The sequence below is a fragment of the Lutra lutra genome, chromosome 3, assembly GCF_902655055.1.
Source record: "Lutra lutra chromosome 3, mLutLut1.2, whole genome shotgun sequence".
NCBI lineage: Eukaryota > Metazoa > Chordata > Mammalia > Carnivora > Mustelidae > Lutra > Lutra lutra.
In genome coordinates, this window is record NC_062280.1 from 198829193 (window position 1) to 198854565 (window position 25373).

General features: G+C 56.1%; 1 protein-coding gene across 1 annotated transcript in view; it reads left to right on the forward strand.

The window, feature by feature from the left end:
- Window positions 1-25373, forward strand: part of COL4A2 (collagen type IV alpha 2 chain) — a 157190-nt gene that overhangs the window by 85170 nt on the left and 46647 nt on the right. The window contains exons 5-12 of the mRNA XM_047720394.1: window positions 14646-14780; window positions 14867-14911; window positions 17738-17854; window positions 19430-19501; window positions 19821-19856; window positions 19964-20026; window positions 21390-21425; window positions 23748-23789. Of these exons, the coding sequence (XP_047576350.1) occupies window positions 14646-14780; window positions 14867-14911; window positions 17738-17854; window positions 19430-19501; window positions 19821-19856; window positions 19964-20026; window positions 21390-21425; window positions 23748-23789 (546 nt within the window). The remainder of the gene's footprint in view (window positions 1-14645; window positions 14781-14866; window positions 14912-17737; window positions 17855-19429; window positions 19502-19820; window positions 19857-19963; window positions 20027-21389; window positions 21426-23747; window positions 23790-25373) is intronic.

Here is a 25373-nt window from a genome sequence, read left to right on the forward strand (position 1 = left end):
GGGAAGAGGGAGAAGCAGTCTCCCTGCTCAGCAGGGAAACCGACACGGGACTTGATCCTGGGACCCCGGGATCATGACCTGAGCTGAAGGCAGACACCCATCCCACTGAGCCACGCAGGCGCGCCCCCACCAGAGATTTTTAGGAGGGGAGAGAGATGGATGTCTCTGCCTGTCCGCCAGTGGCCTTTGGCCTCCATGCCCATCAGTGTGTCCCCGAGAACCCAGAAGCAAGCATGGGCTGACTCCTTGCCTTTTTGTGGTCATGGCCATGAGCTTGGGAGGGTGAGCTGTAAAGCTGCTGAAGACAGAGAAGTCTGTTCATCCTGGAGACCATTTTCCAGTAAATCACTGTCAGAGGGAAAAGCCACACTGGCCTCTGTCTCCTAAAATCCTTCCTGGTGTGTCAGATGGGGGCTTCTGAGAATGTGCCACTGCTTTGCTTGACAGAGGGGAACATTTGACCCAGAGAAATCACTGCTGACATGAACAGCTAGTCACTGAGTGACAGCATGGGCCGGAGCTCCCAGCTGTCGGGCAGAGGGCGTCACCAGTGGCGCTTCTGACATCAGAGAACAGGGCAGGCGCAGACAGAAGCCGCTGCCTCAACCGCGTGGGCTGCGTGCTTCCTCCACCTGTACGGGAGTGGGGAGAAGTAGTGTGTCCACCAGGCACGTGGCAGGTGCTCAGGAGGGCAGGTCAAGGACAGCCGTGCTGTCAGGCTTCAGGAGCCAGGGGCGCAGTGGTAGGTAGCAAAGGCGGTCTGTAGACAGCAGAGCGGTCTGTAGACAGTAGAGTGGTCTGTAGACAGTGGAGGTGGTCTCTGGACAGTGGAGGTGGTCTGTGGACAATAGAGCTGGTCTGTGGACAGCAGAAGTAATCTGTGGACAGCGGAGGTGGTCTGCACACAGCAGAGTTGATCTGCACACAGTCCCATGGTTGCAGGACCCGCTCTAATGGGAGACCAGGCCCTCTCAGGGCAGGGTTAAATTACAGGGGCAAATGCGTACGGTGTGACAGTCTAGTGACAGACCTAGAAGCACGTGGTGGTTCTTTAACTTACTAATAACCCAGGCTGGCATCCACCCTGCACGGCTGGACGTTGACTTCTCGTCGTGCACAGCTCGTTTCCTCTCACGAGTCTCCTCTCTGAGCGCGTTCTTCTCTCCCCGCGGCAGCTCTCCAAGCTCCGTCTAGGACAGAGCCCCTTGCAGGCAGTGGACTGCTTGAGTTCATCTCGCTCGGGGAAAGGTCCAGGAGGGCTGGAGCCTTGGGCGGCTACCGCTAAGCCTTTAGGAGCTGGCCCTGGTCTAGGACAGCGGCTCCCAGGAGGCTGCCGCGGCCCAAGCGCACCAGGCAGCGGGTCCTCCTCAGCCCAGAGCGGGCGCAGTGGAGGGCAGAGCGGCCGTGAGGCAGGGCTTCTCCAGAAACACGGACTGTCTTCCTGTGAACCAGATGGGGGTGGCCGGGCCCCCCTCCCTCGCCCACAGGAGCACAGGGCTTGGGGACAGGCTGGAAACATGCACAGGGACAACCACACAGATGACAACTGCAGGAGAAGGCCCGTGCGACCACAGAGGAGCGGCGTCTGGTTTCACCAGAAGAAAGGAGCAAACACCATCCTGGAGAGAAGGAGAACGCCAGCCAGTTCTGGAGGGGTGAAGAAACCCAGTACGCACGGAGGAGAAGGGAGCCCCGCCCTCCGTGAGGCAGGGTAGGGGGTGACACCGCAAGGCCACGCAAGGCCAGAGCGCCACGCTTGTCGTGGGCGGACGGGGAGCGGCATGAAGAGAGACCCCGGCAGTGTCCCCACCCACCCATCTTAGATGCGGTGATATCTGGTTGGATATCTGGTTGGGGCTGTGCAGGGGTGCAGAGGGAAGCCTCCAGCCCCTCCCGCCGTGTCGCCACACCCGCTTCTCACCACACGCAGAGCAGGGCCGACCCAGAGGCCGCGACGACAGCGGACAACGGGACAGGGGAGCAGCTCCCCAGGATGGAAGGGCCAGGCTTCCTGGGGGACCTCACGAAGGTGCCGGCCCCCATCTGAGCAGTGGATGGGCCACAGCGCAGGTGTTCTGACCCCCGAAGACAGCAGGAACTCGCCATCCTCTAGGGCCGTAGAGTGTGTATCCCCGAAACTGCTCCCTGCTTCTTCCGTGAGCACGCGCCGCCTCGCGGGTCATCCGGGACGCCCTGAGATCGCACCCCAAGCAAGCGGTACCCTTGAATATGGAGCTGCATTGCATTGTCGCCTTCCATTTTGTGGAGGGAAATTGCTTTTTTTTTCTCTTTTTAACAAATGCCTTTGAGAAGAGTGAACATTCTGGAGGCTGTTGGCCGGTGTCATGGGAGCAGAGCACCAGCTGAGTCACATCTCTGGAATGGCTGTGAATGTCATTTGGTTTCCTCCCGCCCTGGACCCTGGGTTTTGTGTCGGGACAAATGAGCCATCCGTTATCTTTCCACCAGACTGAAAAAAGATCAGCTTCTCGTGGTTTGTTGTTCTTTTTTTTAATTGCGGATGTGTGTTCAATGTCCGTCCAAATAATCCCTGTAGGCCGGGCAGTCCAGGATGTCCCGATAGCCATCAGCAGCGTCCCACACACCATGAGCGCCAGCCCCGGGATGGCGGGACTGAGCCCCGCCTCGGGCTCTGACCTTGGGCTGAGGCGCGCACCCTGCAGCCGGGGGCAGGTGCCGTCCCGTGGCTCTGACAGGCCAGGAGCTCCAGAACCCTGATGGGGGCACAGGGGGTTATTGCTGATGATATCTTGGCAAAGATGTAGAGCCATTTCCAAAATATCCGATACTTTTAAAGATGTAAATAAGGAAGGAAGGCTGAACATCGAGCTGCTTTATTGTCTGCCATCGAACCTTCCCCGGCACGCTGCTCAGGGGTGGCCTGCAGGGTGAGAAGTTAGTGCACTCGAATCGCCCGGCCGTGCCCCACAACTAGCCACGTGACCTGGCCCGGATGGCTCAGGCCCCAAAGCAGGTGACGTCTTTCTCTGGGAGCTGTTCCCAGGCTTGTCATTCCACGTGTCCACAGACAGAGGTGTGTCTGGGTCCCCAAGGAGCTTCTGACGTCCCGCGGGGTCTTCCAGCACCCACTCGTCTAACCTGGCCGTTGGTGGACCACTGCATGCGTGCACAGCCCCGTAGGGTTAGGGAACGTGGAAGCCACCGCCCACCCCGTGTGTAGACTTCTGCCTCTGGTGCTGACGTCAGGGCCCTCTCTTTCCGGATGCCTCCGGTCGGGAGCCCCTGCCCACATCCCCGTCAGCACCTCCCATCTTCTAGGGCTCCCGTTCTCTCACGCTTGCTCTCGGAAATGGCTACCATCCTCTCCCCTAACGTCTGCAGCATCTGGCCAGAAGCACCGTCACACCTTCGCACTTGGTTCCCAACCAAGTAGCCACCAGCCCTGCCACGGTCTCCCCCGCCCCGGGGGAGCCAGGCCATCGGCAGAAATGGTGGTGGCGGTATGTGGCCTGCTCTCCTGGCTCGGGCTCCAGGAGGTCAGCCAGTCTTCCTGGCCACAACGGCCTTCTCTCCGAGAAGGAGGGACTCACTTGATTTTCCAGCAACTTCCCTGTGTCTGAAAACTTCTCTCAAAGACCCAGCTAAGCCCTTGTCGGGGCAATGCCTGACCATTCAGTCTTCGTACCACAAAAACCCTCCTCACCCGTTGAGAAGTCCGCGGGCGTGGCCTGCCCCCAGCAGCGGGTCTGTCCCTGGACACCGGAGACCATGCAGGCACGGGATCCGTCTGCTCCCCACCCCCCCGCAGGGGTCCTGATGCTTCCGCCTGTCCGCCTGCAGCCCCCAGCCCCCCTTGCATACCTTTAGACCAGAGTTGCTAAAAAGTAACAGAAGTGGCTTGTTTGAGTTTCACCTTCTCTTTCTGCCCCGCTCACTCTCTAGCAGGAGGGGGATTAATGAGCCACGAAATGGCCACAATCCAGCAGCCGCGTTGGGTCACAGCGGAGAAGAAGCCCTTAGACCCTCACCCAGGGTGTGACTGGCTGTGTTCGGTTGGGTCGCCGTGAACCCCAGGCATCCATCCGCTGTTTCTGTCCGTTTGTCCGTGGCTTCTGGCTTGCTGGCAGCCTCGTGCGAAGGAGACGTGTTCCGGGGGGCAAAGTCGTGCCGGTTACTTGAGCAGCACTCACAGGGACAGCGACAGGCCCCGGCACGGCTCTGAGAAGCCCACTGAGCGGCCCGCCCACCCTGTGCCCCAGCCTCACCCCCAGAATGCATGTGGGAACAGTATGTGCCCCACAGAGGTGTTGCAGGCATTAAACCCCTTTGCTGGGGTCTCCCCACCGTTCATGCTCTCTGCTCTGGAAACGTGGGCTGCTGTCCTGACTCGGGCCCACACAGGGAGCTCTGCCCCTGGGTCCTCCCGTGTCTGCACCAACTTAGAACACCTTCCTCTGGGCAAGCCCGGAGGGAAGGGAATTACGAAATAATGAGTTACTGTTAGCCCAGCCGCCCCCGGGAAGAGAAGAGCGGAATTTGACGTGCTCTGTAGACATCGTTGGAATCCTGCCGTGAAAATTTTCATAGAATTTTCCCCATGGGAGGTTCGCGCGCCGTGACAGATGAGGGAGCTGCCCTCTGTCCCAGGGAGGGGGTCATGGTAACCCAAACCAGCTCCAAATCTGGGACGCAGCAAATCTGAGGTCGGACGTGGGGCGGGGCCTGCGGCCGACTGCCACCCGGTGTCGGCCACGGGAACTGCAAGGCGTTCCTGCCCGCCTCCCTCGGCCCCAGGACTGTAAAAGGCCGTGAGACTGTCTTCTGTGGATGGAGAGTTCAGTTTTTATCCTAAAACAGAAACGTTCAGGAAGCGTTGAAAAATCTTCCTTTTACAGCTTTTCACAGACCCGTGTTGGCAAACTCAGCCCTTTCCTCCGTCACCTTTACCCCTGAGTCACAGTTTTTGTGCTGAGCAGTTGGAGCGTGTCCGTGCATCACCCACTGCTGTCCTCAAACGGCGTGGTGCAGATATTACCGGAACTAGATCCCTGGAGGAGGGAGCCCTGCCATTCCAGAGCCCTGGCCCTGCTTCCCAGCTCTTGACTTTAACAGATGGTTTTTCTTTATCCGATCCTACAGTTCTGGTAGGACTGGGGCTCCTTCCTACAAGTCTGGAGGGTCTCTCGGGAAGCGGTCTCCCTGACCCGACAGACAGGTAGAGCCAGCTCACCTGCGGGGCCGCTGTGGAGTGAGGCAGGGATCCGACATCAGAGGTGACCCCATGGGGTCCCCGGCAGACAGAACCCAAGCATGCGAGCCCCCCACTGTGTCACCCCCTGGCGCTGGGCATCGGTAGTGCCCCAGAAATCATGAACTCATCCTAACGGTCACAACGGGGTCTGAAGGTAGACCTCTTCCGAGCACCCATGGGTAAAGGGCGTTGGTGCTGAGAATGTCGTTCATGCCCCTTGGCAGGGAGGGTGTCCTGCACGGCTCCTCACGCAGGAGCCCCGCCCGTGGGACACAAGTGACCGGTTGGAGGAAGCCGCCAGCTTCTGGGCCTACCGGGCCTCAGGGAGGTGTGCTGGGCTCCAGGTCCCGTCCACCTTGAAGGTCCACACAGTCCTCTCTGCTGGGGCCGAAGGAGCCACCCTTGAGTTTTAAAATGAGAGCGGGGGTCCCCCGGCCACGGCCAAACATCGGGAGAGAGGCTCCATGGCAGGGTCCCCCCATGGCCGAACGAGCATGGGGAGCATCGTCAGAAGGACGCCATGAAGTGGTCCTAGGCGGAGGGTCCGCGGAGCTGCGGGTAAGACCTTTCGCCTCCCCAAACTGCCCCCGCTCCCGTCCTGAGATGAGATTTTTCCCCCGGCTCCCAAACCTGGCGATGTGTCCGAGTGGTCTCGGGGACCTTGTCAAGAGCAAGGGCTTCCAGGCCCTTCCTCCCCACCCCAGAACTGCTGGACTAGAAATTCTTGAGGTGTGAGACTTCCCTTAATTGACGCTTTGGCAGCCACCAGAGACCCGTCCTGGGGCCGAGAACCATCCTGGGGCCAAGACCCATCCTGGGGTGATTTTCTCAGGCTCCAAAGGAAACCCACGTCACCCGGGATCCTGAGGGTCAGTGGGTCTGGGGCGACCGGAGCACCCACCTGGCTGGCAAGCTCCAGCGGAGGTGGTGAGGGCTAAGGACCGGCCCCCGATGCTCTCTCCGGGGCCTTCCAAGTCGGGTACTCGGAGAAGCCTCTGAAAGCAGTCAGCGGTGGCCGGGGGAAAAGAGACGTGCACAGCTGAAAAGTGACGTGATGCTGCTTTATTCTGAAATGACTGTCCCTGCCCAGTAGAGTCTTCTAGAAGGTGAGGCCGATGCTCCCGGACCACGAAGGCCAACAGGCACTTTGTATAGTACCGGAGAAGGGAACGCTCTTTTACCCAAAACAGATGAAATCCGTGCCCCAGGGGACACGTGTGGAGCTGAGCTTCTCTCGAGTCTCCGCGCAGTAGGAACATTTTCCCTTCCCCATCTCTCCCCGCAAGGTTCGAGGCCACCCGCCAGCCGCACCGACGTTACCCCTCAGAGTCCCTGCGTCTGAGCCGCGCTGCCGGAGTGTTCCGGCCAGTCGGGAAGACAGTTCTGCTACTTGCTGGTCGAGTTAAGCAGACTCTTACCATCTGACCCGGTAATCCCATCCTTGGGAATTGACAAAAACGTGTCCCCATGGAGACACCATTCCTGAGTGCTTATAGGAGCCCAATCCCCGTACACCAAAACCAGGCAGTTCCGAGATCCCGCAGCGAGGGGACAGGTGAACACGTCGTGGTCGTGGTCTGGCACAGAACGCCCCTTGGTGACCGGAGGAAGCCACGTGCACACACGCAACAGGGCGGGTGAGCGACCAGCACGTTGTGTGGGTGGGAGAAGCCGGGCTCGCTGCAGGACATGCGGGGGGACCCCACTAACCTGCTTGATGTTCTGGAAGAGACGGAACTGAGCCTGGAGGGGCAGTCGTGACCGCCCGAGGCTGGGAGGGGCTGCAGGACCCACACGGCCTTGCCCCAGAACCACAGGTCATCCTTTAACGTAGAAACGGAGTCTTTCAAAAAGGAAATGGGAAATCACTTTCATGAGGACAGAATAACAGATCAGTAGGCTGAAGCCAGGGAAGGAGGAGGAGGAGGGAGGGGAGGCAGCCCCCTCTTCTGATGACAGAAAATGTGCAGCTCTGTCTCAAATTTGCCCTATTTGGGAACGTTTCAAGTAAGGATGAACAGGAAGAAAAGAATCTGTGCGCCACAGCCACGCTGAAACCCTCCCCTACTCTTAACCTTTTTCCCTTCGTTGGCCAGATTTTTTTTCATGACAGACGGGCTCAGCCTCAAGAACCGTTTACTTTCACGGGAGTGTGTTTCGTCTAAATGCAGAGTGGCTACAGCTGCGGGTTCCAATCCTGGACTGGGCGACGGACACCAAAAAGGCGCTTGGCACGCCCACCCGCCAGGGAGGTCACCGGGGCGGTCACCGGGGTGGGGAGGCCGGCGCCTGGAGCCCCGCACACGGGTCTTTCCCGCGGCTGCCCCGTCTGCAGGCAGTGAGCCCGGGGCTGTTCCCAGTCACAGGGCGAGGACAGAAGCTCGCAGGCCCTTCCGTGAGTCCCGTCGCCCTCAAGCGTGACCTAGGAGGGTGATCGCGGGAGACCAGTGAGGGACTGCCAGGCGCAGGTGACACGTGGCAGTGAAGGGTCTGCCACCGAGGCCGTGCATGTGGGCAGCTGTCACCTGTGGTCACAGGATTTGGCGTTCACTCCCAGATCGCCGCATATTCTGACTGCCGCGTTCTGATACGTACGTGTATGGGAGCCCGGGTGTCGCGAAATCGTGAGGATGGGAAGGCTGCTGGATGGGGACATTCTGGGCACTGGTACTATGTTCTGTGCCGCAGCACTCAGTGAGAGCGTCTCCTGGCCACAGGAGGCCACGGGCCCAGAGTCTGCCCTTCAGCCCGTTCTCCGCTGCCATCTGTGCTCGCTGGGGCCCTCGCTCTTCCTCACCCCAGTCCGAGTCTTCTTGGAGGACAGGAGCCTTGGGAAGTCACGTCGGTGTGTTGGGCAAACGACCCCGTTTCGATGAACAAAATGTATTTATCGCTGGGGGCCAGCATAGGCTTTCCCAGAAGATCAGCGTCTCCAGCACACGCCAGGCAGAATCCCATCCGGACTGTAAAAGTCTGGCCTCGCGCTGGGGCAGAAGCCGTTGGGCGCGATGGTCCACGAGCTGCCTGTTTTTAGAAGGAGCAGAGTTTCCAGACGTCCCGCTGGAAACGAGGAGATCCACTGTTTCTCTCCTACAGCTTGAGTCCGTCCAAGTTGGATCATTTGGGGTAAGGTGTAGAGCAGCGTCTCACAAGCACAGGTGACCCGTCTGGTTCTCATCTGTATGAAGACGGAGTCTCCTGGGGGCCAGGGACACCCTAGACCTGTCTTTGGTTCCTGAACCTGGGTCGGTCCTGACCCGGTCGGGCTCTGCGCCCTGGCGGGCTGAGCGTGGGACGGCTCCCCTTTCTGTCCGCCTCGTGCCCCACAGGCCGGGCTCCAGATGAGGCCTCCGTTTCTGTGGCTTTGTTTTTTGGTTTTAGGTTTTTCATTTCCCTGGCAGACATTTTTTAAAAGCTCAGGGCTTCGTGTTTTTTAATAAGACATTTTTAAAGTCTTCGCTCTTCTTCCTTTATGGAACATTATCTGTCTCATAAAGTCACTTATACAAGGACGTGCTAGGAGGACTTGGTCGAATGCAATATACCTGTGGACGTCAGGCCTCTTCTTCTGGAAACTCTGCCTTTGGACAAGACTTTTTCTGTGTGTTCCTTTGTTTTTAGGCTGATTTTATCCAGACAGCTTTCTCGTGCAATTCCATGAATACGGACAGATGAGTACAGATGTAGCAACCACCCGAATCACGGTGTAAACCGGGTCTGTTCCCTCCCTCTGCCTCCACCCCTGGCCACCACTGCTCCGTTCCCCGTGCCCAGTTTTGCCTTCTTAGGAAAAAGGCTAAGCGGTGTCCCACTGTATGAACGTACCAGTTGGTCCCCCTGTCGGCCATTGGACATTCAGATTGGTTTCTGGGGTTTAGCTAAAATAAATCGAGCCACTGTGAGCATTTACAGACAGGTCTTACGGTGAGCACACGTTTAACTTTATAAGAAATGGCCACACATTTCCAGAGAGGCTGCCTCATTCTGCATCCGCGCCAGCGGGGCTCTCCGCAGCCTCCCCAGGACCCAGGGGCAGTCTGCCTGTGGGACTCACTGCCCCAGGGCGGCCGTCATCCTTACTAGGAACCTTGTCAGTGGCCAGCGGCATAGACTGGCTTCCGTGTGCCTGATTTCCATCTGCTCACCTCCTCTGAGCAAGCATTTGTTCAGATCTCATTTGGGGTGTCTCTGATTCTTGATGTCTGGGCATCCTATCTGTATTCTGGATAAAAATCATTTATCAGAAATACGTCCTGTGCCTGCCGCCTGCTCCTTTTTCTTTGACGGTATCTTTAAGATCAGACCTTTCAGTGGTTTCAACTTTTTTCTTATGTGGCTCATGATCTTTGTGTCACATCTAGAAATGTTTGCCTAACCTGAAGTCATGAAGACTCTTCCCTGTGTTTTCCTTTAGAAACAGAAGGGTTTTAGCTCTTACATTCAAGCCTCCCACCATGTTGACCACACGCTTGTACATGGAGCAAGGTGAAGGTCAAGGTCTGTTTCCCCACGTGCTGATGTGTTCCCTTCGCATACATGCTACTGCTACGGTCTGTGCCAAATAACTCTGGAGAGCAGGAATTCCAGGGCTGATATAATTCTACCCCAAATAGGTGGGATCCTTAATTTGGAATAGCACTTGGGGCAGGGCTGGTGTTCTCTTATATGAAATAAGAAGCTATAGACAAAGGCGGCAGATTTAATATGAACTCTGTGTGCTTTGCATGGATTAGGCAGCTGCCCATTGTTAGCTGGTTGTAGAGGTTGGGGACTGTGCAAATACTTCCACGTTATCATTGGCTTGGGTTATGTGTTCATTCATCCTGCTGGGGCGTCACACAGCTGCTCACAAGTGGTCATGATTACCCCTGAGAATGGGGGCTAATTCTAAGTTCTAGGGAAGGAGTTAGTTTTTTGGATCCTACAGAAGTAGTCGTTCCCAGCTTCTGGGCCATTTTACGTATTTTCTGATGAGCTGGGCCTTGGGCTGGAATCCCCAGAGGGTGGCCGAGAAGGGCAGCATCGGAAGGGCCGGGAAGGCCTGGGACGCACTGCCAACAGCTGAGGAAGGGAGGGCCGCCCAGGGGACTGGAGAGGATGTGGGGTGTCTGCGGGGGCCGCTGCCCATAAAAGGCGAAGCAGGAAGAGCTGACTTCAGAAAGAGAAGGGATTTCCTAGTATTCACACGCTGGCCCATAAGTCCTGAAGAGTTTATTCTTGGGCCATCAGGAAAATACTGTAAATTTAAAATCCTAATGTGTGGGGAAGCAGTTTTATCCTTGGAAACGTTCCTCTTTGTCCATCCCTGATGAAGGGAGCTCTTTTCACCCTTCTCCCCACCGCAAATGGGAAGGCTCGTGAGCCGTGGATGGAAGCAGGCACCCCCTGGGGTTGCATGAGCGTGGGCGGCCCCGCAGGCCCCCCGCAGTCCGTCAGTCCCGAGCCGTCCCACATGTCCCCATGGCTGAGGACATTGTACCTTTTCTCAGGAGTGAACGCTCCTTACAGGAAAGCTTCGTAAGTGTCTCAGGGCTTGAAGGGCCTCCTGGCCGCAGCCGTGGTATTTAAGCAATGCGGATTCAAGTCTGGACTCATTCTCGCCGTCTCTGCAGACTTTGGCTTCGAGGCTGACCCCGGATCCCACGCATACTCCCGTAGGGTTTCAAGAAGGGGGAGGCGACGAGCAGCCCCCCATCCTCCCAGGGGCCAATGTTTATTCTGGCCTGTGGCAGAGAGCCCCGAAGTGTAAAACCGAGAAAATTGCATTGAAGGAGTCCTTAACACAAAAATATGACATTTTCCTCTACCCAATGCAGGAAGCTCAACTTTTCTTCTACGATCCAACTTTACGCTTGAGACTTATTAAAAAATACTAGTCCCTCTGTAGGAATGTCAGGAAGGGAAGGAGGAGGGTGTCCGGCAGCGATCCGCACACTTGACCGCACAGAGTGACCTCCTGGGGGTCATGTTCCCTGCAGCCCTGGACGGGTCTGGCTGAGCCCGGGACTCTACATTTCTCGCAGCTCCCCGGGGGTGCTGGTGCCGCTCGCGGTGTGTAGTGGCAGGTGGAAGACGTAGGGATCACCCGCTCCCAGACCTGGCTGCGTGACTCTGGGCTCTTTGTGCCGGACCCTCCTGAGCCCCTGTTGTCTCGTCTCAAGTTGGGGCGATGGCCGGTCATGCGTTTGGCGTGGGGGTAAAATGAGATCAGTGGTTTTCTAAGACCTCAACAGGTCTGCATCCCAATGATACCTCATTAGATGGCACGTATCTTCGTCCCGTTTCCCAGCAAGCAGCACACGGATGTGAATCAGATGAGCGGGCGGGGGTCACGGCACATGGTCACTCCTTTCCACCGTGTCTGCTGGCTCTTAACGAGTATTTTGTGGAAATACTTTTATCAAGTGGACTGCAAGAAACTCGGGAGTTTTAGAGATTTGCACAAAATCATTCAAACCAGAGTCCTCCTCTTTCTGGGGTGATTTCTAACATCACCTCCTGCAGAAGGAAGGGAAGAGAGGGGAATAGGTTTTCTGACCATGACTTTTCCAGTAAGGGTGGGAGTTGATGGTCATCAGCAGAAAGGAAGATCCTTTTCATTCCCTGGTCATTCTGGCCAGTCTTGACAAACACACGGGGTGCCCTGGCAGGCAGGATGTCCTCAGGGAACTCTCAGGCCTGATGACTGAAACATGCACAGCGAGGTCCTTGACCTTGACGTCAATGCCCATTTAGCCGCAGCCGCACAAGGCGTGTCCTGTGGGCGAGAGCGAGCGTCCATTCCCCCGGGACGAAGGTCTAATTCAGAGTCTGTCCAGACTCTTCCTGGCCCTTCCCCAGGGCGGAAGCTGGATGGAATTTGTGAAATGCTCCATCTCTGAGAAGCTCCAATATGGCTTCGGAGTGACGCCATCTTCACGTCCACTGTGATAGCTAGAATTTTAAAAAGTGGAAAATAACAAGTGCCAACAAGGACACGGAGAAATCTGGAACCCTCACACACTGCTGCTGGGAATGCCCCTGGCATGGCCGCTGTGGAGAACAGCATGGCGGGGGCTCCAGAAGCTAAACAGAATTGCCAGAAGACCAGCAATTCCCTTCCTGAGTTTATGCCCCGAGGAGCAGAGAACAGGTGCTCACAGAGACAGCTGCATGTGTGTCCCCCATGGCACTGTCCACAGCAGCCCTTCGGGGCAGACACTCTCCATGTCCATCAGCGGAGGAGTGGATGAGTGGTGGCCATCTGTCCACTGAATGTTGTTCAGCCGTGGACATGAATGCAGCCCTAGGAGGTGCTCCCACACGTGAACCTCAGAAAGGTTCTGTGAAGGGGAGCAAGCCGGGCACCAAAGACCCCCCCACCCCGACCTAGGACTCTGTATACTGGATGTTCCCAGACCGGGCAGATCCCATCGACACCGAGAGCAGGTGCCACTCTAGCTGGGGACCAGGCGCTGGAGTGGGGGCAGCAGGAGTGCCTGCTCGGTGGGTACAGAGTCGTCTTTGGGGCAGCGGAAATGTTTTAGAACCAGACAGCGCCGGTGGGTAGAGAGCACTGTGAATGTGTGGCAGCCACTTTAAAACGGCTGGTTTTATGGGAACTCCATGGGGACAGCAGGAAAGACGGATTTTATTCCCAAAGCCAGACTTCCCATTCCAAGAAACAAAGGGTAAGAAGAAGTACAGTGACAATGGCAGGAAAGTGAGTACATGATGTCGCTATCCCGCTTCCCAGCAAGGCAATCGAGGAAAAGGTTAACGAGCGCGCGAGGCGGACGTGGGTTTTCATCTCGGAGATGCACGCCTTCCGCTCTGTTGACGGGGGCTGCCCCGTCCAGTGATCTCCCCAGCCAGACATGAAGTTTGCAGACAGTCACAGTGACAGTGTGAGTGATCAGCATTTCATCCTGCAAAGGCTGCTCATGTCAACGCTGACGAGCTCCTAACCTCCCCGTGACTGGGACCTTGGAAGGTTAGGGGCGGACTGCGTCGTCACAAGACGGTGACTGTCGAACGGCCACAGACGAAACAGGGCTGAGCACTCCAGGGGACCCGTAAGAATCCAGTGAAAGCCTGTTTTGTCCCCAAACTTACAGCAGAGGCAGTGTGAGGAGGCCCCTGAGTGCTAGACTGGGGTGAGCCTAGGATTCATGTGGGTCCAAGGTCAGGCTGCCCACGGTCCAGCACAGCTGTCCTCGAGGAGGGGGGGACAAGTGAGGGGCTCTGGCCCCCGTTCACCACATCCTTCAAAGATGTCGAACACCCTGGCTTTGCCACTGTGTACAGTGCTTGTGCTCGGACTGAGTATTTGGCGATTTCTGCCTTGACTGGAGCCTCTGGGACACGTGCAGGGGACCCAGAGACCCACTGGCTCCAGAACTCACCCTGGCCCAGAGGGAGCCCTGAGGAGACTTCCCAAAACTCCCCTTCGTTGGAGGAGGCGGGGTTCCCAAGCTTTGGGGTAGATGGCACCCACCAACTCCGCCTTAATTTCCACCTGTCTTCCACCCCAGAGAAAGTCCCCTCCGCTTCCCCCACATCTGGGCGCCGCCTCCCGAAGGAGTGGGCAGTGCGGGACAGCTCTGCAGCTGAGGGTGAGCGCCCCGCACCCCTCGGCCAGGTGCATGATGGTCTGTGCTCATCCCTCGTCCTCCCCCGATCACTGGGCTTCCACCCCCCGGCAGTTTTGGAAGACGCCGCCTTGACCATGATGTGCAAGTACGGGTTCCCGTCCCGCCTTCAGCCGGTTTGAGTTTTACCCTCAGACTAGAGCTGCCAGGCCGCGGGGCCCTTCTCTGTTCCATCCTCGCAGGGACGGCCCGTGCACCCCTGTAGCTGCGGCGCTCCACGTTCCCACGCACGGGGCTCGGGGCTCCCACTTTTCCACACCCTGCCCACTCGGCATTTTGTCTTTCTGAGACAATCGCCGTCCATGTCCAGTGGCTACGGGCCCAGGTCTTTCTAGGCCCCGGGAACCCGTACTTCTCGTGCGTGCGAGTGGTGTGTGTGTAGACAGGAGAGATGACCAGATCGCTCGAACGTCGGGGGTCGTGTGGTGCCTGGTGCAGGACACAGCTCGTCCCTGTCACGGGCATTCTAGTGAGATACGGACAAAATCTTAGAAATTTGCTTGGGGTTTTCTTTTTAACTGAAAATACTTTTCCTAAAAAGTAAGTTGATTCTTTCATCGTAGCCCAGCACTAGCGTTTCACGAGCACATCCGTTCAGTCTGGGATGACTTTTGCTCACATTTAACAGGTTTTTCTCTTTTTCAGCTCTAGGCCTTCTCTTTGTTCCAACTGTGGCAGGAGGTGGAAGAGGACATAGAATGTTCTTGGAATGTTGAGTTTCCTCGGGAATGAAGCGCGTACTTTGCTGTGACTGGTCGTGACTGAACGCTCTCGTTCTGCAGGGCCAGCCCGGGCCAGTGGGCCCCCAGGGGTACACCGGACCCCCAGGACTGCAGGGCTTCCCAGGACTGCAGGGCCGCAAAGGTGACAAGGGCGAGCGGGGATCACCCGGGATCACAGGACCGAAAGGAGACGTGGTACGGTGACGGCTGGGCCTCTCTCCACTTTCTCAATGGGCGGTGGGCGTCCCGGCCTTCGGTAAGTCCGTCTGTCTTCTTGACAGGGAGCGAGAGGTGTTTCTGGATTCCCTGGAGCCGATGGAATTCCCGTAAGTGTTTTGTACGCTTGGGATTTTCTAATGTGGTAGTCGTGCTAAGCAGTAGGTTTGTGACTTGCAGAAACGTCTCCGTTGGGGCCTCCTGCCCTGGGCGTCCCCCGAGCCCGGCCGCCTAGTCGTGCGTCCGTCTGCCCTGGAGTCCGGTGGAGAATTGGGCACAGCGTTTCCTCTGTAAACGCTCCTCCGCACTGGGCTCCGGCGTCCAGGCTCCTTTGCCGAAGCAGCCGTTGTCTCGTAATGAAACGCTGAGTGTTGCTCAGATGCACTCAGTCGAGCCAGCCTCGGAATTTCGCCGGGACCTGCAGCCTGAGCCTTGCGGCCGAGCCCACGGGGTGCGGAAGGCCCACCGGGCTTCGTGCAGGTTCCCGAACTCTCTGAAGTCAAACCACACATGAACGAGAAGACGAGACGGGGTTCATCCATGAGAAAAATCTCCAAATGCAATAAAATGTGTTGTTCTGACTTAGTTTACTTCTCGTGGCTCACAGGGATAAACAGAGCAGCCTGAGTCACAGCCTGATTCACGCGGACCCGCGAGGAGGTTTCCCAGGGTCCGCTTCCCGCAGGTCCCGGCTGTGGCGCAGATGTGTTTATCACAACGCGGCCATCTGCTTCCGACGTCCACGAACATCTGCTTCGGGAACGGTGTGCTGGCGTGCGGGCCTTACTCCACACACCGTGTCGCATATGACCATGTTAGCACGCGCGCGCTCACGCACGCACACACGCGCACGCGCACACATCCCCTGGGCTGCATCAGTGGGGCCGCCGCCTTGTAGGAGAAGGAGGGAGGGCGTGAGAGCCATCACGGAGAGGGCACCCTTGTCCTTCAGAGCCTGAGCCACGTTTCCAGGAGAAGGAAGCTCCCGGAGCAGAGAGAGGAAGCTGCCCGCAGGGCCATGAGGCCTGGGTGGCGGGGACCCTGGGCGTCCCCTGGAGGGTCTCACACGCACCAGGCACGGACACGCAGCTGTGACCAGGCAGGGAGGCCACTTCCCCATTAGTCAGACTCTTGAGAAACTGGCGGAGGTGAGGAATCCTCAGATTTCCAGGGGTAAACAGGGAGAATGTCTTCCTTCCAACTGCCCCAAACCAGTCTCCCACTTTTAAACTGCTTCTCAGCTCCTCGGGCCGCCCACCGTTTGGTCTTCTGGAAGCTGAAACCTGGGTTTAAACAGAGTGATCTCACGGGAAAATATTGTAACTCATCTGAATCATATTTCAATTTGTTTTTCCACTTCGTAGTCATTTAATATGAGGAGCAAAGAGTTTACCAGTTAGAAAGTGTCGTCCCATGAGGGAGGGAGGCTCGAGTGCGCGTGGACCTGAGGCTTCTGTAGACTCTCCGGGCTGCTCGAAACGGCCCCGCTCGCCAGCCGCCAGAGCTTTGGGACGGCACAAACGGGAGCTCGAGGGCCACCTGCCACCTCGAAGCAGCTCAGAAATGGGACGTTAAGGGACCGGGCTGATTTTAGCCGTCCAGGAGCCATGCGAAAGCGTGACATGCACTCAGATCTTAGAGCCGTATCTGATTAAAGACAACTGGGAGGAGCGTCTGCTCAATGTCACTAAAGTTTTCCTTCCAAGAACAATTTCAAACTCACATGAGATTGACACACAGTTTTGAAGGACTCCAGAGAGCAAGAAAGATCAGCAGACAGTTCGGGAGGAGAGTGAAGAGCTCCGTTTAGGAAAAGTAGAACACCACAGATGGTGAGCAGACACCCCCCGAGCGCGTTGTCTCCTGCCGAGTTTGAAGCACCAGCTTTCGTGGTCGGGGTTTCTCTTGCCCCCCGAGATGGCGACTGGAAGCCTGAGGTGGCTCTTCTCATCCGATGGTGCCCCTGAAAGCAGTAGCTTCGGACATCTAAAGCCAAGAGACGTACAACCAAAGGAAAATGCTACTTTCCTCATCGTGTTTCTTAATATCATTCAGGGTCCAGGCCCCTGGGTAGGATTTGTCCCTTTATCTGGAGATGTTCCAGATTTCTCAAAGTAAATCTAAAAGGCTTCCAACATGGTCTCCAAAAACTCACTCTAGAACGTACGTGTGGTCTGCTGCGAAGAAAGTCAGGATTTTGAAGAGGATAAGATAGTGTACGTGGAACATCTGCTGCGGGAAGCAGCAGCACAATACCCTGGGCCACCGGCCCAGCCCCTGCTTGTCCAGGAGCCAGACGAACGCAGGGGGGACACCCGCGGACTCCGCCCGACGGTCTCCAATCATCCGAAAGACGTCCGATCACGTTGCCTTCCCTCCCCCACGCCCAACACCTCAGAACATCTGACTTCTTTCTGTTCAAGTTTAAAATCGAGAAAGGAGCGTTCCCCCAGGAAAGCAAGTGAGGGGACGTCAGTCCCTCCGCACAGGTTCAGGTCACATGAAATCCCTTCTGGGCCACACGAACGTCTTCCGCCTGTGGGATGTGGCTCCGTCGGACTCACCCCTCCAGCTCAGTTGGGCAGAAAAGGTCGAGGCACCCTGTTGTCCTTGCAGGACCTGGCTGCTTCTAGAATGTTTTCTAGAGTTTTTAAGTCTGCTGTGACCTGTGCCTGCTCAGACAGACCTCCCGGCAGACCAGTGACAATTTACTCCCTCACCAGCACCCTGGGAAACAGAACTTTGTCAGGAAGGCCTTTCTCCTGCTCACAGTCGTGCCCGCGCGCCTCTGTTTCCTGATCTCCCTCATCCGCTCGCTCTGGGTTCCCTTCCCCGTGGGCGCGAGCAGGACGGGATGACATGGAGCCGTTTGACGGTACCGCGTGGGAGAGCCGCAGGGTGTGTGCTGGAAGCCTCACTTGCTTTTCTCGTCCTAGGGACACCCCGGCCAAGGAGGCCCCCGAGGGCCACCCGGCTATGACGGCTGCAACGGGACCAGAGGAGACGTGGGCCAGCAGGGACCCGCCGGCCCCCCGGGCTTCCACGGCCCTCCCGTGAGTATCCACGTGCGCGCGCCGGCCCTCATGGGTGGAGACCTGGAGGGCGGCAGGTGCCTCCCGTGGGCCCATCCAGAAGGCCCTTTTACAAGGGGTCATAGAGAGGCTTTCCAAGGACTGTGGGTTTTCCCCTGTGGGCCCCACGGCCAGGGCGAGCAGGCGCGCCCCGCCTGCCCCCAGCACCCCCAGGAAGGTCGCCCCGTCCTCGGCGGGCGGTCAGGATGAAGGAGATGTTCCTGCAGGCATCTCGGCATGATTTTCCTGGGTCTGAAGATCTTCATTTCCTTACCCAGTCTGTAAACGGAATAGAAAACTATTGGTTCGGTTTTATTACGCAGTCTTACGGGCGTCAGCACCTTCTCCCCGGGGCTGCACGTCAAGTTACAGTGAGTAACACGAGTAGCAGCGATCGATTCGGAGGCTTAAAGCTTGACAGAACGCCCCGTGAGTCATCACCTCATCAGATCCCAAAATCCTGAGACGTGACAAGCGCTCTCCAGCCCTGACGGGTGGAAGTGAGCTCTTCCTGATGGAAGACGGTCTCGCCTTCATCCGTTTTGTGCACCGTTCTCAGGTCTTTGCAAAAAGTCTTGACATGGTTTTCAGGACTGTATTGCGACCCTCACACCCTCAAAGTCTTGCCAAGTCGGGGTCCCGCCAGCACCTTACTTGGTAGGAGAACCAAGGCTGGGGAGGAGCAGTCACGCATCCCCCTCCACTGCCGTTTCCTGCAAAGCTAGTGGGTTTCTCCCCCACAACCTCAAAGGTCCTCCTTCCTCAGCCGTGACCTTTTTGTGTCGTTCACCTTCTCCACAAGGATCATCACTTTCTAGTCGGCTCTAATATCATGAAACTTCATTATCAATAAATATATCCATTACTATAAAATACTGATTTTTAAATATTTAATTTATTTGAGAGAGAGAGTACACACACGCAGGGGGAGCAGCAGAGGGAGAAGGAGACACAGACTTCCCACTGGTCAGGGAGCCCAACATAGGTTTGATCCCAGAACCCTGAGATCACGACCTGAGCTGAAGGCAGAGGCTCAACCGACTGAGTCTCCCAGGTGTCCCTAAAATACTAATTTGATACGCAGGTACCAGAAGACGTGTACACCCACTCGCGTGTGCACACACCTCACGTCCATTTGTCATGATGCCAGCTCTAGGGAATGACCCAGTATCTTTCCCGAAAGTGGTGCCTCGGGGCATACGTGTTAGTGTTTTTAGCACCCTCACGCCAAAGACAAGACAAAAATAGATTATGCAGAAAAATAACATGTTAGTATCCTAAAGGATTTGTCTACTGAGCATTTGGTTGGGATTTGGAAAATAACAAGTCCTATAAAATATTTCTGTTTTTACCTTGGAGGAAGGTACTACTGGGTAAATATAAAAGTGGAATTCTCACCTTTGTGGCCCAGTGTAGTGACTCGTGTTCAGAGTAACGTAAATAAAGGAAAGACATTGCCTGTGAAGGTCAATATTTCATCACCCCGATGAGCACTGCTGCCCTGAAGGCTAATGGGTGTTTCTGCGTTTTCTCTGTCCCCGGTGTGCACTACTGTAGGGGCCCCAAGGACCCAAAGGACAGAAAGGCGAGCCCTATGCCCTGTCCAGCGTGGACCGCGACAGATACAGGGTAAGCTCGCTCAGTACGGGACGCGACACTAGTGATCGGGGTGAACTCCTGACTGACAAGGGTGCTTTCCAAGTAGGCTGAGTTGTGAGGGTGCGAGGATGGGGGCTCCCTGGGGAGGCGGAGCCACCAATACCATCATGAGGTGGAATCTCATCGCTGTCCCATCAGGTCACATTCCTCTGGGGGTGCTCCCCTTTCCCGTAGTCACGATGCCCCAGGTAGGAGGAACATTACCAAGTCCCTGGTTGTGAGAAAATGTAACTAGAGCTAAAGATTTGGTTAAAAACCAGAACGCTTCCCATTATGTTTTCTCAATTAGGGGGAACCCGGAGAGCCTGGTTTGGTTGGCTTCCAGGTAAGTTCTGTTTTTCTTAGAGGACGTTCCAAGCAGAAGTGTGAGAATTCGGACTCCGAATACCAGTCTTCCATTCATAATGGCCTCCTCTTGCTGCCTGTCCTTAGGGCCACCCCGGCCGGCCTGGGCCTATAGGACAGATGGGTCCAGTTGGAGCTCCAGGAAGACCGGTAAGTCCTCACTCCTGGACCACCATCCAGGCGTCCTCTGGAGATGCTGCTTCTCCAGTGTTCACGCGGGTGGAGGCCTCACATACAGCTGGGATGCCTGTGGTCCCTCTAGAAAGAGTCCAGACAAAACACATCATCCTTTGCGTGCATTTTGCTACTGTTAAGGATGAAGAAAGAGGACTTGAGATTCGTGGCCACCAGGTCACCACCGACCATGTCCATTTTGACTTAGTGCTGGCCAGGTGCCCCTCCAGTCCCACAGAAGCTCTCTTAACCCCACAGCCAGCTGCTGGCCAGGGGCCTGTCATCCCTGGGGAAAGCAGATCCAAATCCAGTAGGTGAATAGAGGCAGTGGGCTCTGCGGGCGTGGCCATCATTGCGAGGGAGGTATTAGACATCAGTTAACGAGATGGCGCCAGTGCCCCACGTGAGTGGCGGTCTACATGTGTTCCCGACCCTTGCACTCGAATGACAGAGTGAGTAGCCACAGGACAAATGCAGGGGTAAAGGAGGGCTTGCTGCAGGGAAGGGAAGAACTGGAAAGGAGAGGCCACTTCTGCCACTGTCCTGGGGCCTGGAGCTAAAACAGCCCCAGAAGTGTAGCTGTAGGACAGATGGACCTCGGACAACATTAGGAGACATTTGCCTCCAGGTGGAGAGAGACTTTCTTGCAGAAAGCCAGGGAGGTGAGGGCTACGTGATCCCAGGTTCTTTGCCCTCCTACTTCGCACTGGTGTCGGCTTTGCTCACAACACACATACCGAAGGGGTGTTCTTTAAATGCACATTTCGGGGAACCTGTGGTGTCCTGAGCTGTCCTGAGCTGCGGGTTCTTAAGCCTCATCCCAAGTGTCGTGTTGACACCAAAGGATTTGTAGAAAGACAGCGATGTCCGCAACAGACCTTCATCCCGGCCGTTTGGGCCTGCCCTTTAATTCTGGTCGCAAACATTTGCAGACCCACCAGCAAAACGTGCTAGATGGTGTTCCGAGGGGACCCCCAGAGGAGGTCAGGAGAAGCCATCTCCACAGTGATGGGGCCTGGGACCATCACCCACCTGGGGGATGGGTGCAAAGTGTCCGAGCAAGCAGGAGTAGGACACGGGTGATGTCAGAAGTCTGAACTCAGGAACGCAAACCCAGAACAGCTGTCCACGGCCAGCCGGCACGTTCTGAGAGCCAGGCCTGACCCGGCCCTCCACCTCCAGCACGTCCTCCCCGCCCAGACGATGGACCCGAAACCTCTATACATACCCCACGGGCTTCTAAACACACAGCGTATGGCTTTCCCAGAGCTTTCTAGCAGATGTTATCTGGGTCCTGGGATAAAGAAAACAGCTTATAAATTTCTTTGCATTTGTGCAGGGCCCGCCTGGACCCCCTGGACCAAAAGGACAGCCAGTAAGTTGGTTATTGGGGTGGGGGCTGGGGGTGGGGTGGGGGTGGGGCTTACATACTTGTGCTTACCCTGCCTGACCACAGAACTGCTTGGTGGACAACAGCGCATTGTTCATTTTGTGATGAGAACGGTCTTGTAGGTGTTTAGGACTTAATGTTATAAATGCCGAAGATGAATCCAGAGGGACCCCTGGAGTGGTGGGCGTAGGCGTAAGGGTACCGCGAATGTTTCGTTGTTTACAAATCCCGTGACACCTGCTGTTGTGTGAAGATCGCCCTGACGGACGTTTGATTGGGAATAGAGACGCAGGGACAGCTCGTGTCTGCATGTGTGATCGCACAAGAGGGACAAAAGTGACTGTATCCGTGTGGGGGAGCCAGTGGCATCCTTCTTACCCCGGTGCGGCCCTGCTGTCTGTACCTGAGGGGGACCTCAGCCTGTGGGGATACAGTCGGGGATTCTCAGGTGAAGCTTGAGCCCAGGGCTGTGCTGTTCCCAGCAGAGAAAGGTTGCGAAGTTGGAGGGAGCACAGGGAAGTAGTGGCTTCTCAGAATCTGTAGACTGGGGTTCTGTGTCACCGGGCTGAGCCGTGTAAGTGTCCAAGACCAGCAGCAGGAATCTGGGATCGAGACACGACAGGCGTCCGAAGGGCTCGGCTGCCCTTACAGACGCTGAAAGACCGCCGGTGGCCTGCGTGAGGCCGAGGACGTCCCCCAACCCACAGGTTCCCATGTCTGCTCCATGGAAACCTCATCTCTGTGACCTCCAGGGGACCTCGGCCGCCCCCACCCCCCGCTCCCATCACCTCTGACATGGCTTCCGGCTGGGGCTGGAGCTCGTTAAGGCTGCTGCCCCCGCCGCCGGGCTCCCCACTGTCTTGCAGCCACAGGCAGGGTGGGAACGGCCCAGAGCCAAGAGAAGCGGATGTAGGACGGGGCGGCCGAGCCCCGGGGTCGCCTCAGATCCCCACTTGGCTGCAATACAGACGGCCCTCGCCCTCCGCCAGGTCACTTCCTGGGGACTGGGACAGGGAGCTCACAGGGCAGACGGACCGCAGGGGCCCCAGCAAATCGCGTTCTGATCTAGCCTGGTGCATTCCGGGCTTTGATATCAGCTCCCGGCCAGGTGGGAAAGGAGAAAAAAGCAAAAATGAATTAAAGGCTTTGTTATTATTTTTGGAGACTCTCTGGGCATGGGAGGGGCGGGCGGGATACTGCAGAGAGAAAGACCAGATAGGGCCCCACATGATCCCTTGTCAAAGCGGGAGTGTGGAGACCCTGGGGAGGGAGGAAGCAGAGTTGTTTCCAGGCGGAAGCAAAGAGAAGGATTTCTGTAATCTGGGTGAGCGTGGGGGGCCACTTCTGGTCAGGCTTATCCTGGGCTTCAGGTCAAGTCTGTTCTCTAACACGGGTCCACCCCCCTCGTGAGTCTACTACCTCCTTGCTAAGTCGGGGCTCAACCCAGAGAATCCCCATCCCCTAAAATCATTAAAAGGGTCGAAGTGTTTGGGAAATTAGGATTATCTCACCAAAATGAGAAAAGGCGGTGGCAGAAGGGATACTGACTCATGACTCTCGGACACGGGGGTGGGGGGAAGGTGGCTGCTTCCTGGGTCTGTCAGGCCAGACCTGCAGACATGCTCTGAGACTGTCATCTGTGCAGATGACAGTGTAGGAACCAGCCGGCGGGACCCGGGAGCAGGTCTGTGCTCTGCCCCGCACCTGTGTGGGGACACAGGCCCCCACTGCCCGCAGCGTCCGAGTTCATGAGCAGAGCACTACCTCATACAGCAAGTGCGGAATTAATGAGTCAGCCAACGTCCCGATCCTCCGGACGGCTGAACGACAAACTAAAATATTCCCAAATGTTAGCCCACTCTTTTTGAGGGTTTGCTTTCAGTGTAAAATAGAGATTTCTAAAAGCACGTGTGTTTGAATAGCCCATCGTGCTTCTGCTCCCCGTCGTTTCCGTCACTCAGACCTAAACCCGGGGAGTGTGTGGAAGGCACTGGGAGGTCCCCCTTGCGGCAACCCGCACATGACCCCACCCTGCTCCCGATCACGTACCGTGACACCCGGACTCGGACTCTTGTTATGTGGTCTATATGTGGGACTCACAAAAGAAGACACTCACTTTCTCTTGAGTCAAATAGCTTTGGGGAGGGGACTCCGGAATATTCTGCAAGGATAATTGCTCAGGATGCTGCTAGTAGATCTTACATTTCTTTTTCTTAAAAAAAAAAAAAAGAAAAGGAAAAGAAAAGAAAATTATTTCACTGTGATTAAGGACTTTTAAAAACTTAGAAAAATCATTTCTCTTTTCAGGGCAACAGAGGACTTGGCTTTTATGGAGAAAAGGGTGAAAAGGTAAGGAGACATAAACATAATAGATTAACATGGAGGCCTGCTTAGCAATGAGGAACTAAATCTTTTTTTTTTTTTAAAGATTTTATTTATTTATTTGACAGACAGATCACAAGTAGGCAGAGAGGCAGGCAGAGAGAGAGGAGGAAGCAGGCTCCCCGCAGAGCAGAGAGCCTGATGTGGGGCTCGATCCCAGGACACTGGGATCATGACCTGAGCCGAAAGCAGAGGCTTTAACCCACTGAGCCACCCAGGTGTCCCGAGGAACTAAATCTTTTTAACGGCAGCTTTCCATGCAGTTGTCCTAGCCATTTGCATCGGAAAGCGTCACCATAAAGTGCCAGGCCGTAAAGTTTCAGGCTGTGGAAAAGGCTCCAGTGGTAGCAGTGGGTCGCTAAGACAGTGAAAGCAGGTAGTACAGGCTAGCCCCGGCCAGACGCGACCTCAGCTGTCTGCAGCACCCATGAGTAAAGGCATTGCCCCGAGGTGTCCCAGGGTGGAAAGCCCTGAGCTGATGGAGCAGACTGAGGCGGGAACCAGAGGCCACCACGGAGCCCGTGCAGGGGCCAGGCGCCTGGCCGGCCTTGCCAGCATGCAGGAAGACCGTGTGGTGTCTGTAACCCCCTGTGCCCCCAACAACCAGAGACCGTGGGCCTTCGAGAGTCTCACTTGAGGCCACATGTATGAAAAGCTCAACAGGCAAAGCTCACCGACACGTGGCCCATCGCGTTCACCCCAGGAGTTCCTGCCTGCCGTGAAATACCGTTGTCCTGTGGCCTCGTTGTTTGCAGATTTTCGTTTTGTTTTCCCTGTGCTATTTGACGGCACCCAGTACTGCTCAGGTCTGAAGGCAAGGACTTTTTCTTTGTGCTAATGCCATAGAAAAAATGTAAAAAGCAAAACATTGAAAGATCCAAACACATAAAGATGTGAACACCTGTACAATGACCTATGACAAGAAAAGTCTGGGAAGAAGTCCCTGAGCGGAAGGGAGAGTGGGCACGTCAGGCAGAACGGAAATGAGTGAACACCTCTAGCCTCTAAAGAGCTGATTCAGAATTAATAATTCAGAATTAATAAGGAAACTTCAAGGCCCTGGCAGGTAATGGTGGGGGGCGATTAAGCAGCTCCGGGCATCTTTGTAGATGTCTCGTTAGCAGACTCTCAGGATACACCTGCCAGCCCCCCTTTCTGCAGGTGGTAATGCTGTGCCTTGACTCCCGGCCATGCCATGTGACTTCTGGGCTCGACGTTGTATTATTTAGACATGAAAGAAGAGACAGTCAGCTTCTTTCTGTGTCCGCTAGCTCCCGGGAGGGGCCGCACACGGTGCCGAAACCCTGTCCGGTAGTGTTGCAGGTTGACAGACGTCGCAGTCTGTGCACCGCCCGCAAAGGGTTTCTTGCTCATAACAAAAATGTCAACTAAAGCAAGCCAGAGGTATTTTACTTATTGAAGATGCTGCTTTTTATAATACAAAACCCCCCTAACTGGTGAGCCAGTGGTGACACTGGGGTGGTCCTTTCATGTCTTAGGCACGTCCGATACCTTGGCCCCAATCTTGGAAAGCCTTACAGTATTCCGCTG